Below are 13,076 nucleotides of genomic sequence, written 5' to 3' on the forward strand. Positions count from 1 at the left end.
TCTTTTGCCCATCTTAATCTTTTTCTTTTATTGGCCAGTCTCAGATATGACTTTTTCTTTGCCACTCTGCCCTGAAGCCCAAAATCCCGCAGCCGCCTCTTCACTGTAGATGTTGACACTGGTGTTTTGCGGGTACTATTTAATGAAGATGCCAGTTGGGTACCTGTGAGGCGTCTGTTTCTCAAACTAGAGACTCTAATGTGCTTATCTTCTTGCTTAGTTGTGCAACGCAGCCTCCCACTTCTTTTTCTACTCTGGTTAGAGCCTGTTTGTGCTGTCCTCTGAAGGGAGTAGTACACACCGTTGTAGGAAATCTTCAATTTCTTAGCAATTTCTCGCATGGAATAGCCTTCATTTCTAAGAACAAGAATAGACTGTCGAGTTTCAGATGAAAGTTCTCTTTTTCTGGCCATTTTGAGCGTTTAATTGACCCCACAAATGTGATGCTCCAGAAACTCAATCTGCTCACAGGAAGGTCAGTTTTGTAGCTTCTGTAACGAGCTAGACTGTTTTCAGATGTGTGAACATGATTGCACAAGGGTTTTCTAATCATCAATTAGCCTTCTGAGCCAATGAGCAAACACATTGTACCATTAGAACACTGGAGTGATAGTTGCTGGAAATGGGCCTCTATACACCTTTGTAGATATTGCACAAAAAACCAGGCATTTGCAGCTAGAATAGTCATTTACCACATTAGCAATGTATAGAGTGCATTTGTTTAAAGTTAGGACTAGTTTAAAGTTATCTTCATTGAAAAGTACAGTGCTTTTCCTTCAAAAATAAGGACATTTCAATGTGACCCCAAACTTTTGAACGGTAGTGTGTGTGTGTGTGTGTGTGTGTGTATATATATATGTATGTATGTATATATATATATATATATATAATCAGAGACTGATGAGGGACCAGGGAAGTGTTGGCATGGGATTAGTAAGATTTTTTTTTTGTTATTTTATACCATTACTAGGTGTTTGTACAAAAAAGAAATGTTCTGCAATTGGAAAATCCCTTTAACTTTGGAGTAGTTGTATCCAAGGAGGGATAATGACAATAGATGAAAGTATCTGCCACCTTGATAGTATTTATAAGTTCTTGTATCAGTATTACACTAGTATTAGTATTTATAACTTAATTTATAAAGATTTTTTGACGCCAATTTAAAGTTGTTCTTTATTTTGTGTTATTGCTTTCAGGAGCCGACTACAGCAATCGAAAGGCTACCTGCTCTTGGACAGTTTCTGGGCCGCCTTTGTTGGAACCCTTTTGTCGTTAGTCATAGTAAGTACACAGACCTACATTACTATCCAATTTACTGGGTGAAAATATATCCCGTGTAGCCAGAGCCAATGGTACTTTGGATTGTATGCGGTGCGGTACCTTCTTCTGACACCTTTCCCATAGTATGCACATGCAATGAAAAATGATGGCATAAAAGGGGGATTTATCATGGCAAAAGGGGTTAAAGTCACAAATTGTGGTGCAAGCCTCACTAAAGTGTGTGCTTTTTTTGGGGGGGGGGGGGAGAGTTTTGTTTGTATTTTCACATTTAACCCTTTCCAATCCAATTTGTATCCTGGTTTTCCTAGGGGACTTACTCTTTTTCTGCCATTATACAACGGCGCTATATGCTGGCTAAAGCCAGTATTGCATGAGGTGACAGGTTAGATAGGCACTGACAGCAGAGAGGCTGGCAATATACAGTAAAAGAACCCCGACGGACGTCTTCCAACATCAGAGCTTTACAGACGTCAGACAGTGGATTGGAAAGGGTTAAACCACTCATGCCATTTTTAAGAAATGCGGGCATGGCTTATTATAGGGAGTATGGCTGCCCTGACCTGACAGATTTATGTATAATTTACCCCAGAAACTGATATAAATAATACTAGCAATCTAGTCCAGCTCATTGCTGATGTAGATTTCTTTATATTCACATGGACAGCCTGAGGTTCGCCTACTGTATGAAGAGGCGTGCGCCATTCATACATTATTCACTTTCATAGTTTAGGCACATTTCGTGACTACGGGAATCATATTAAGACTGGCATTTGAAAGACCAGTCTTAATAAATTCCCCCCACCATGCTTAATTATCAGCATGATACATGATAGTGCCCAAATAACAGTGCCATATGTTGGCCAAAATAACATCCATACAGTTGTGTAAATAACAGTAGTGTACAGTGATGCCACTACCATATACTGCAAAAATAATATAATCTAAGTAGCAGTGCAAAGTGTGTCTAAATAAAAACCTCTATATAGTGCTCAAATAATACCAACATATAGTGATGAAATAACAGCTCCAGACATAAAATAATTTAATAAAAGTGCTATAGAATACCTAGACTATACTGGTTTATAATTGATATTATTATTAGTGTTTGTGGTGAGTCTCAGGTTCTAGGCCTTCACTGGTGCCCACTTTATCAAAGATGGTTGATGCACCCTGTGCAATTGCATAGGTCAGGCACCTATTGGGCTGCCCACTTTTGTTTGTTCTGAGGAGGGCGTTTAACCCTTTACCTACTAAGGATGTACTAAAGGCTAGATTGCAGCTAGAGCTGTAACGATCTTGATTTTGCAATAAATCCAAAAATCCTGGCTTTCAAACAAGACCAAAATCACACCTCTAGTTGCAATCTGGTTTAAAATACAGTAAGTTGAAGATGCATATTCCTGCTGCTCTCCCTTCGGCCTGTACTAATGATTCTATCTCAGGCTACATTGCAGTTAGAGTTGCAGTTTCGGTCTTCAAGGAAGGAGGGCCTGTGTTCCTCTTCCTACTCTGTAAGACTTTATATCACCTGGGGGGTTTCATGGACTTTGTTCATGTTACCACCCCCTGACACCTTATAAATCAGAGCGCATACTCGTTCTCTGTCACTTGTCTGAAAGCGGCTTTACTTTTAAGATATTTTCCAGGATTAAAAATCAGGACAGGGAATACTTGCCTCCCCAGCCTTGCTGCTCTGATTCCAGTAGTAGCTGTCGGGCAAGTGCCATTCACTTTGCATGTAACCGACCAGCCAATCACAGGTTTCAGCGGTCGCTTGCTGTTGAAGGCAAAAACACTACTAAAACCTGTGGCTGGCTGAGCCCAATGAATAGCATGTGACCGCTTAAGTCCCCCAGGGGGACACAAACCGTGTAAAAAATAAAAAAAAATAATAATAAAAATGTACAAAAATGAAAAATGTAAAAAAAAAATGTTAAAAAAAACCTTTTTTGTCATATTGGCATAAAAAAGATGAAAATCCCACATATTTGGTATTGTCGCGTCCATAACCACGTGTAAAATAAGTTGCACATGCTTCTGACTCTGCAAAGAAAAAAGGGTTTAAAAAAACCCCTAAAAAATGTTTTAATTTTTAGCATTTTGCCTCCCTAAAAGCACAATAAAAGGGATCAAAAAAGCTGTATTTACCCCCAAATGGTATCAATAAAAACTACAGCTCGTCTCGAAAAAAATAATCCCTTACAGAACTCCGTACATAGAAAAATAAAAAAGTTACAAGACTTTGAATGCAGCGATTTCGAAATTTTTTTTTCCAAAAAAGAGGTTTTATTGCAGAAAAGTGGAAAAACCTATATAAAAAGTAAGAATTTTGGTATCGTTGTAACCGTACCGACCCGCAGAAAAAAAGGATTGTGTCATTTATGCTGCATGATTAACGCTGTAAAAAAAAAACAACCCAAAATCTATGGCAGAATTGATACGTTTTCTCTCCCTGTTATAATAAAAAAATATAATAAAAGTTTTACAATAGTCAATGTACCCAAAACTGGCGCCGATAAAAACTACAGTTCACCATGCAAAAAAAGAGACCCTTATACGGCCGCGTCGACGGAAAAATGAAAAAGTTATGCTATCTGGGGGGGCTCTTGTTTTTATGGCGTTCACATTGCAGCGAACATGACATGATAGCTTTATTCTGTAGGACGGTATGATTACAGTGATACCACATTTATATAGTTTTACTTTTGCTGTACTACTTGTAAAACATAAGATTATTTTCTCTTGCCGTCTTCTGTAAGCCATAACATTTCCGTTGAGATAGTTTTGTGAGCTATTTTTTTGCAGGACGTCCTGTAGTTTCTACGGGTACCATTTTGGAGTCCGTATGACTTTTTGATCGCTTTGAGACGACGTGACTAAAAATGCACAATTCTGGGGTTGTCTATTTTTTTTTTCTGACAACATTAACCATGCAGTAGAAATAATATGTTCCTTCGACAGATCGGACTTTCATAGACGTAGCGATAATGAATGCTTTTATTTTTTTTATTATTAATATTGGAAAAGGTTTTTTTTTTAACTTTTATTTCCTTTATTTAAAGCTGAATGACAGCTCAGAGCTGCCCCTGATTGGTCCCTGCGCTGAGCCAATCAGAGGCAGCACTCACTCACCCATTCATGAATTCATGAATGGGTAAGTGAGAGCTGCCTCTGATTGGTGAGGCTGTGACCAATCAGAGGCAGCTCATTCAGCAGGCGGGGATTTTAAATCCCCGGCTGCTGAATACTACTCAGAGCAGTTCAGGAGAACTGCCGGCCGGCCACGGCTGAACTCCGTCTGCCGGGACCAGGTGAGTATATATTTTTTTTTTTTTGTTTTTACACATTTCTGGATGAATTTCAGGAAAGGGCTTATATTTTTAAGCTCTTCCCGAAAATTCATTGTGAGATCGCCCGCAGCCCATTGCTTTCAATGGAGACGGCTGTATTGCCGGCTCCATTGAATTCAATGCGCTGGACAGCTCCGGCCCGTTTCTAATGAAATGCGGCTAGGAGCGATTTTTCGGTCCTGGTCACGCGATTTGCGGATGCGCATTCGTCATGCGATCCGCAATTCACGGGGAAAAACTCCTGTGTGACTAAGGCCTTATACTGCATTTTGACAGGCAGCCCATGAAGACGTGCCACGGGCTAGAGAAAAAAATTGCATGAAGGTGACCTGTATATTTAGTGTGCCAGGGTTTGGGGATTTGGTCTATTTATTTTTTATTTTGTAATTTTAGGTTTTATTTGTATGTGTCAAAAATGTAAAATCTATTTAAACGCATTTCTGGGTGTTTGAAATACATATGAAGATGGGGGCTACGTTTTGCGGCTAGCCATACGCATTCGAAAGCATAGGCTGACAGCTAATCATAGATTCACAGTTGAAGATATTGTGAGATTCACTTAAAAATATCTTCTCTGCTTCTGAAGTCTATTAACCCCTTCCTGGAAGATTACACACATGTACATTTTAGAACGCCCACAATCTAGGCAAACTGACGTACATGCATGTCTTGGTGACGACACAACCACTGAAGATGTGCCTTTGCACTCACCACAGGAATCCAGTGATGAGTACAGCCAAGCTTCTGCTGCAAGAGTTAGTACTGACTAGAGAAACCCTTGAGAAGACCCTCACCTGATACCTGGTGTTCTGTGACAGATTTTCAGGTTCGGCATATCCCGTGCACGGGTGTATTTGCATTGCGGTGGCCGTCCGCCTCCGGACTCCGCAGTTAATACAGCCCATAGTATTCAATGGCAAAACGCCACTTCATCTTCACGAGCGGAAATCGATTGTGATTTTCCGCTCGCAGAGAATAAATCGCAGCATGCTGCGATTTTGTACGGGCTACGCGTGGCTGACTTCCATTGAAGTCAGTGGAAGCCGTCCGTCCCGCGGGATACACGTCACCCCCCCCCCCCCCTCAGCGGCTACTGCGCATGCACAACGGAGTGCCAGACCGGCACATCTGCATCATGTGCAGAAGCTGCTGGACAAGTAAGCTAGGGCCACCTGTTGGGCATCAGGGCGAACTCCACTGCGGGAATCCTGCATGTGGAGTCCGACATGCCCGTGTGCAGGAGGCCTTAATCAGTGGATTAGCCTTTTCTGCTGTTTAGGATCTCTCATACATAAAAAAGAATTAAATATAATAATCAAATTATATAAACCTTTTTGAACAACTGTGCTTTTCTCCTTGCTGGGAAGTGCAGTCTAGGTATTTTTTCTTTCTTCATGATTTATGTGCTGACGGTACAAACAAGTGATATCCTGGAGACTTCAGTATGATATGCTAACTTAGGTTTTTGTGGTTTCACACAATGCTGTAAAGGCCCATTTAGACACAACGATTAATGCTCAAATTCGCTCAAAAGCCATCTTTTGAGTGATAATCGTTGTGTCTAAACATGCGGCCATCGTGCACTATTCGTTCTAGCAAGCTAGAAATCACCAATGAGTGTTATCAGCGCCGCACGCTGATTTTCTCAGCGGGCGGCGCTGATAGAATTCTTTCAGCTGATATCCCGCTAGCAGTTCTCAGCGGGACACCAGCTGAAAGCTCCGAGAACAATGCAGCTGTTTGCATATACAAAACAGCTGCATTGTTCTCGGATCTATCGCGGCAGTATCTTGCTCCACCTGCATTAACTCTTAAGTAGCTAATTAGCTACTTAGAGTTATGCAAAGATGATCGCTTGAAACTGTCACTCAAGCTGTCCTTTGAGCGATTTTGTTTGACCGACTATCTTTCAGTGTAAATGGACCTTAAGATAAGCAGCCAAGCCTTTGTTATCCGCAGCAGCATTTTCCTTTCAAATTTATGGCCCTGCACTTCACTTGTTTGGTTGTGTTTCTGGATTTCTATATCTATCCTATCTAATCTGTCTGTCTATCTCTCCATCTTGTCTGTCTGTCTATCTATATATCTTGTCTATCCTATCTGTCTATCTTGTATATCCTGTTTGTCTATCTTGCCTATTCAGTCTGTCTGTCTGTCTTAGGGCTCATTCCCATGGCTGTATGCGTAAAACGCTGCGGGATACACGTTTTACCGCCGCGTCAACCGGCTATCACTGTGTATGGCAGCGATTGTGCACTGCCCATGACAGCGTATCTCATGCACACTATCCTGCTCAGTGTGACTAGTTTATTTATTTTTTTACATACCCCGCTCTCTTTCACAGCGGCGTTGCACGATGAGCACTGCACATACATAATGTATTGCATATGAACAGTGTTTAATACGTAACCCATAGTAATTAATAGTGCTGTACACACGTAATACGCGGTGAAATAGAACATGCTGCGTTCTTTTTCACGCACGTATTATACGTAATGTAATTAAGCTAATACGATTGTATCCGTGAAAATAAATGTACGTTCATTGACTACATTCCTAAAATTACATCCTTGGAATGAGCCCTAACATACCGTATATACCGGCGTATAAGACGACTTTTGAACCCCCAAAAATCTGCTCTGAAGTCGGGGGTCGTCTTATACGCCGGTAATACAAAAAAAAGAAAGTGTCAAAAAAAAAAAAATCATTACTCACCTCCCCCGGCGTTTTGCGGCACTGCTGCAGGCTGTCACTCCCTCCTGGTCCCCGGCAGAGCATTGCTTTCTGAATGCGGGGCTTGAAATCCCCGCCTCCAGAAAGCTAATACTGTGATTAGCTAACACACGCCGTCAGCCAATCACAGCCATTCAATGACATCATTGAATGGCTGTGATTGGCTGAAGCCACGTGTGTTTTAGCCAATCACAGCTTTCAATGATGTCATTGAATGGCTGTGATTGGCTGACGGCGTGTGTTAGCTAATCACAGTATTAGCTTTCCGGAGGCGGGAATTTCAAGGACCAGGAGGGAGCGACAGCCTGCAGTAGCGCCGCAGAATGCCAGGGGAGGTGAGCAATGATTTTTTTTTTTTTTTGCTCCGCTGTATTCCCGGAGTATAAGGTGACAGTTGGGGGGTCGTCTTATACGCCCCGTCGCCTTATACGCCGGAATATACGGTATATAATATATATCACCCATAGAATAGAGTTTGAAGTTTTCTATAGAATCCCTTAAATAGCACAATTCCGTTCAGTGACTTTAACACCCGGAGTGTTTTTCTTGAACTTTCTTTTTCATAGTTTTTAAGTACAGATGGTTCATTTATGTGTCACCCTTTATATCATCTCCGTGTTATTATTACATAAGACCAACCTACAGCCACCTTCCCGAGGTCTCTAGCAGCTGGAATTTATCTTTCTTTCCTTTTAGAAAAAAAGAAAGAATAAAACTAACATTTGTGGTCTTTATTTCTTCTTTTTATATCTAGAACGGCCAGAGACACCCCTCCTTTCCCTTTAATTACAATACTCAACATATTCCCCGCTTTAATATGCTGAGCATGCATTTTGTGTGTGGGGAGCAGAGCAGGCAGTTAAAATCGATTTTACTACTGTGGTGTAGTGGTTGAGTTATTTTCTCATTGTGAAGCAGGAAATCATAATCATATTGTTTAAATGTCTGCTGGTAAAGAATAGACTTTGATTTGTAGGGTTTCCTGCATTAAAAAAATCTAGCTGACCACACTGGATGGGCAGAGGGCATTCTATAAAAAAAATATCACCCACTCTCATGAAAGAATATTATGGTGGCCAACGAGGTCTTTTCTGCATCCCCTTTAACACTGTATCATGCTGAATTAATAACTTGTAAAGAAAATAAATCCAATACATGGTTGTCTGTTGCAATCAGCCAAACATTACTGATTTGCAAAGATGCTACCAGCAGGAGGTCACAACAGCCCTACAGGGCAGCTAGACATTTATTACATGAGGCTGCTTTACATCAGTATTAACATCTTTAAGCACCTGATGAAACCATAGAGTTCAATTAAAGTAGCTTACGTTAACTGTTATGGTCGGGTCATTTCTATCTTAGTTACGGGTTTGTGTTGCTAATGAAAAATAGGTGAAATAAAAGACAGACTACGGTTCTTTGCAGGAAATTGTATATTTTCAATTACTTTAGTTAATAGTTTTAAACTACCAAACTCATTGCATAAAATCCTTCATAGTTTTTGGAAATTATTTTTTTTTAAAAAGTTTTTAATGAATGCAAAATATATTTTGTTAATTTTTCAGAAGGCAGTTTAGTCATCCGAAAATACTTTTCTTCCTTGTGGACTACCTCTGACTCATTGTGCACTTCTTCTTGTGTATATTGGCATAAAAATATTCTCTTTGCAAAAGTATCGCTATGGTACAATTTACTGCTGATTTATAAAATGAATTTTTAACTTAGAAACTCGACCTTAGTAATTATTTAGACTTCAAAAGCCTGGATATTTTCATTCTGTTTTATGTTTGCCGTATTATTGGTCATTTGATACAGCTGCACGGAGATTTGGGTTTCCTTTCCCTTTAATTGTTGGCTTCTTTGGATGAAAATGTGTGTGTGTGTGTGTGTGTGTGTGTGTGTATAATATATATATATATATATATATATATATATATATATATATATATATATCTCACACACACACACAACACAGTGAGGGGAAAAGTATTTAGTCAGATGCCAATTGTATAAGTTCTTTCACTTAAAAAGATGAGCGAGGCCTGTAATTGACATCATAGGTAGACCTCAACTATGAGACAACATGAGAAAACGCATCCAGAAAATCACATTGTCTGATTTTTAACTAATTTATTTGCAAATTATGGTGGAAAATAAGTATTTGGTCACCTACAAACAAGCAAGATTTCTGGGTCTCACAGACCTGTAACTTCTTCTTTAAGAGGTTCCTCTGTCCTCCACTCATTACCTGTAGTAATGGCATCTGTTTGAACTTTTAAGCAGTCACACTCCAAACTCCACTATGGTGAAGACCAAAGAGCTGTCGAAGGACACCAGAAACAAAATTGTAGCCCTGCACCAGCCTGGGAAGACTGAATCTGCAATAGGCAAGCAGCTTGGTGTGAAGAAATCAACTGTGGGAGCAATAATTAGAAAATGGAAGAGATACAAGACCACTGATAATCTCCTTCGATCTGGGACTCCACGCAAGATCTCACCCCGTGGGGTGAAAATGATCACGAGAACGGTGAGCAAAAATCTCAGAAGCACACGGGGGAACCTAGTGAATGACCTGCAGAGAGCTGGGACCAACGTAACAAAGGCTACCATCAGTAGCACATTACACCGCCACCACTCAGATCCTTCAGTGCCAGATGTGTCCCCCTGCTTAAGCCAGTACATGCCCAGGGCCCACTGAAGTTTGCTAGAGAGCATTTGGATGATCCAGAAGACTATTGAGAGAATGTCATATGGTCAGATAAAACCAAAGTAGAACTGTTTGGCAGAAACACAACTCGTCGTGTTTGGAGGAGAAAGAATGCTGAGTTGCATCCAAAGAACACCATACCTACTGTGAAGCATGGGGGTGGCAACATCATGCTTTCAGGCTGTTTCTCTGCAAAGGGACCAGGACGACTGATCCATATAAATGAAAGAATGAATGGAGCCATGTATCGTGAGATTTTGAGTGCCAACCTCCTTCCATTAGCAAGGGCACTGAAGATTAAACTTGGCTGGGTCTTTCAGCATGACAATGATCCCAAGCACACCGCCAGGGCAACGAAGGAGTGGCTTTGTAAGAAGCATTTCAGAGAAAAAAAATATGGTTGTCACGCAATGGATGTGAATCTGCTGTACTTCTAAACTGATTTCACTTGGGGATAGATCCAGGGGCAGAATTTGGGGTTCCCCTGTATTCACTCTTTTGGGATTTGGTCTTCACTGAAGGAACCCTCAGATCATTACTCTGGAAATAGTCTAATTTAAAGCCAGGCGGATAACTTGTGTGGATGAGAAACAGGCCAAGGGTCAAAGCAGGCAACAGACAGAAGAATGCGTAGATAACAAGCCAAAAACAGAAAAAGATCCTTTACCCCAAAGTGTATTAGTCGTGTCTAGGCTGGTGGAAAGCGAGGTGGGTGACTTACCTGTCCGAAGTGGCCAGTGGTGGCAGGGAGGTGTGTTGGGACATGCTATTCCATGCAAGGTGTGATTTGTGCTCCATCTTGTAAAAGGGCAGGATCTGGAGAGCTGAAAATAAGTTGACCCTGCGGTCATCCTCTGGGTGCCATACGCTATAGGTTGATGACTGTTGGACCCGTAAATCCCGTATTTGGGACAATTGGTGTGATTGCAATGTTGATATAAGTAAGTGATTACAACGGATACTTTATTATATAAAACTGAACACTTGAAGGGAGGTTCTAATACCCTGTTGGGCTGTCTTTAGCTTGGATGCAAGATGTGATACAGGTGGGGCATGAAGGCATACAGGTTGCATATGGTATACTGTGGCATATTGGTCCACATTTGCTGTGACTGAGCTTCTAGATCGTTCAAACTCAAAGGGTGTTGAAGTTGGTGTCACAGATGTTCCCATACATGTTCTGTTGGCGATCTAGCGACCGACAACCACGGAAGTGTGGCAATATTGTGGAGGCATTCCTGTGACACCCATGCTATGTGTGGCTGAGCATTTTCCTGCTGGTAAATGCCTCTTGGAAGCCGCCATGAGAGGACCACATGTGGCTGCAGCATGTCTTGAACATATCTCTGAGCTGTCATTGTCCCTTGTACCACTACTAGGGGTGACCGACTGTTGGATGCAATGGCTCCCCCAGACCATCACACCAGCAGGAGGCAGTGTGTCGCTTCACAGCAAAGGCAGGATTGAGGCGTTCACCCCTAGGTCTCCAGACACAAACACGGCCATTGTCCGTGCCAAAACTAAACTTTTCTTCATCACTGAAGACAACGCGGTCCCACTCTGTAGGAGTAAAGTTTTGTCATTCATGACACAACTGCAAACGAGGGTGAAGTTGGGTGTCAAATGTCCTTCAGCAAAGCACTTGGAAATGGTGCCAACAGACGCAGGGGCCTGTAACAATAGTGCCACCTGTCTCTGGATGGCGGACAACAAAACTGTTTTAGCTGCTTGTGCTTGTCAGATGATCAGATGTTTCTCTCAATTGGTGGTCTGTTGAGGACGTTCTGAGCCCGGACACCGTGTGTGTGTGTGTGTGCCTTCACGCATCCACTGGTCCCAGCATCTCCTAACAGTCTGCCCAGATGGTGGGCAATTCGTTCATTCGGACATCCATCTTCTCGCATTCCAATAAAGGGCCCCTCTCAAATTCTGTTAATTGGGCAAAATCTCTGATTGTGTCATAGAGGCGTCTAGTGGTCAACAAGCTCTACACAAGGGGAAATATAGGTCACTACACACAAGTAGCCTCTGAGAGCCTTTTTATAGTACAAAAATGGAATCACTTTTAAGGCCTTAGATGGCAAGACCATTCGTCACGCCAAAAGATGTAACTGCATGCCGAGTTTTGCAGCAAAATGACAACTCCTAGGTGCTTGATTTGGGAATAGTTTGAGTATAACCTATGATTTATTCACTTTAATCTTTGCTCTTTCTGAGCTTCGAAGTTCAGTGGTGGTCTTATCAGCGCCTGAGGTTCAGTGGTGGTCTTATCAGCGCCTGAGGTTCAGTGGTGGTCTTATCAGCGCCTGAGGTTCAGCGGTGGTCTTATCAGCGCCTGAGGTTCAGTGGTGGTCTTATCAGCGCCTGAGGTTCAGCGGTGGTCTTATCAGCGCCTGAGGTTCAGCGGTGGTCTTATCAGCGCCTGAGGTTCAGCGGTGGTCTTATCAGCGCCTGAGGTTCAGCGGTGGTCTTATCAGCGCCTGAGGTTCAGCGGTGGTCTTATCAGCGCCTGAGGTTCAGCGGTGGTCTTATCAGCGCCTGAGGTTCAGCGGTGGTCTTATCAGTGCCTGAGGTTCAGCGGTGGTCTTATCAGCGCCTGAGGTTCAGCGGTGGTCTTATCAGCGCCTGAGGTTCAGCGGTGGTCTTATCAGCGCCTGAGGTTCAGCGGTGGTCTTATCAGCGCCTGAGGTTCAGCGGTGGTCTTATCAGCGCCTGAGGTTCAGCGGTGGTCTTATCAGCGCCTGAGGTTCAGTGGTGGTCTTATCAGCGCCTGAGGTTCAGTGGTGGTCTTATCAGCGCCTGAGGTTCAGTGGTGGTCTTATCAGCGTCTGACAGCTGATTTTGTATGTGCCATTAGTCACTGAACCTCTAAGCTCAGAAAGAGCAAAGATTAAAATGAATAAAATCCAAGTTTCTGACAAAGCTATATATCAATCTGCTCAGCTCGTCCTGCTCTATAACGCGCTGCCGAAAGGACTTCATTTCAAACACGGCAGGTTCCCTTT

At 42.2% G+C, this 13,076-nt stretch overlaps 1 protein-coding gene across 1 annotated transcript in view; it reads left to right on the top strand.

Annotated features, from left to right (window-relative positions):
- The window catches only part of FANCC (FA complementation group C), a 128,647-nt gene that overhangs the window by 7,192 nt on the left and 108,379 nt on the right, over positions 1–13,076 (top strand). The window contains exon 3 of the mRNA XM_066604083.1: positions 1,197–1,281. Coding sequence (XP_066460180.1) covers positions 1,197–1,281 — 85 coding nt within the window. The remainder of the gene's footprint in view (positions 1–1,196; positions 1,282–13,076) is intronic.

The sequence above is a fragment of the Eleutherodactylus coqui genome, chromosome 5 (genome assembly GCF_035609145.1).
Source record: "Eleutherodactylus coqui strain aEleCoq1 chromosome 5, aEleCoq1.hap1, whole genome shotgun sequence".
Taxonomy (NCBI): domain Eukaryota; kingdom Metazoa; phylum Chordata; class Amphibia; order Anura; family Eleutherodactylidae; genus Eleutherodactylus; species Eleutherodactylus coqui.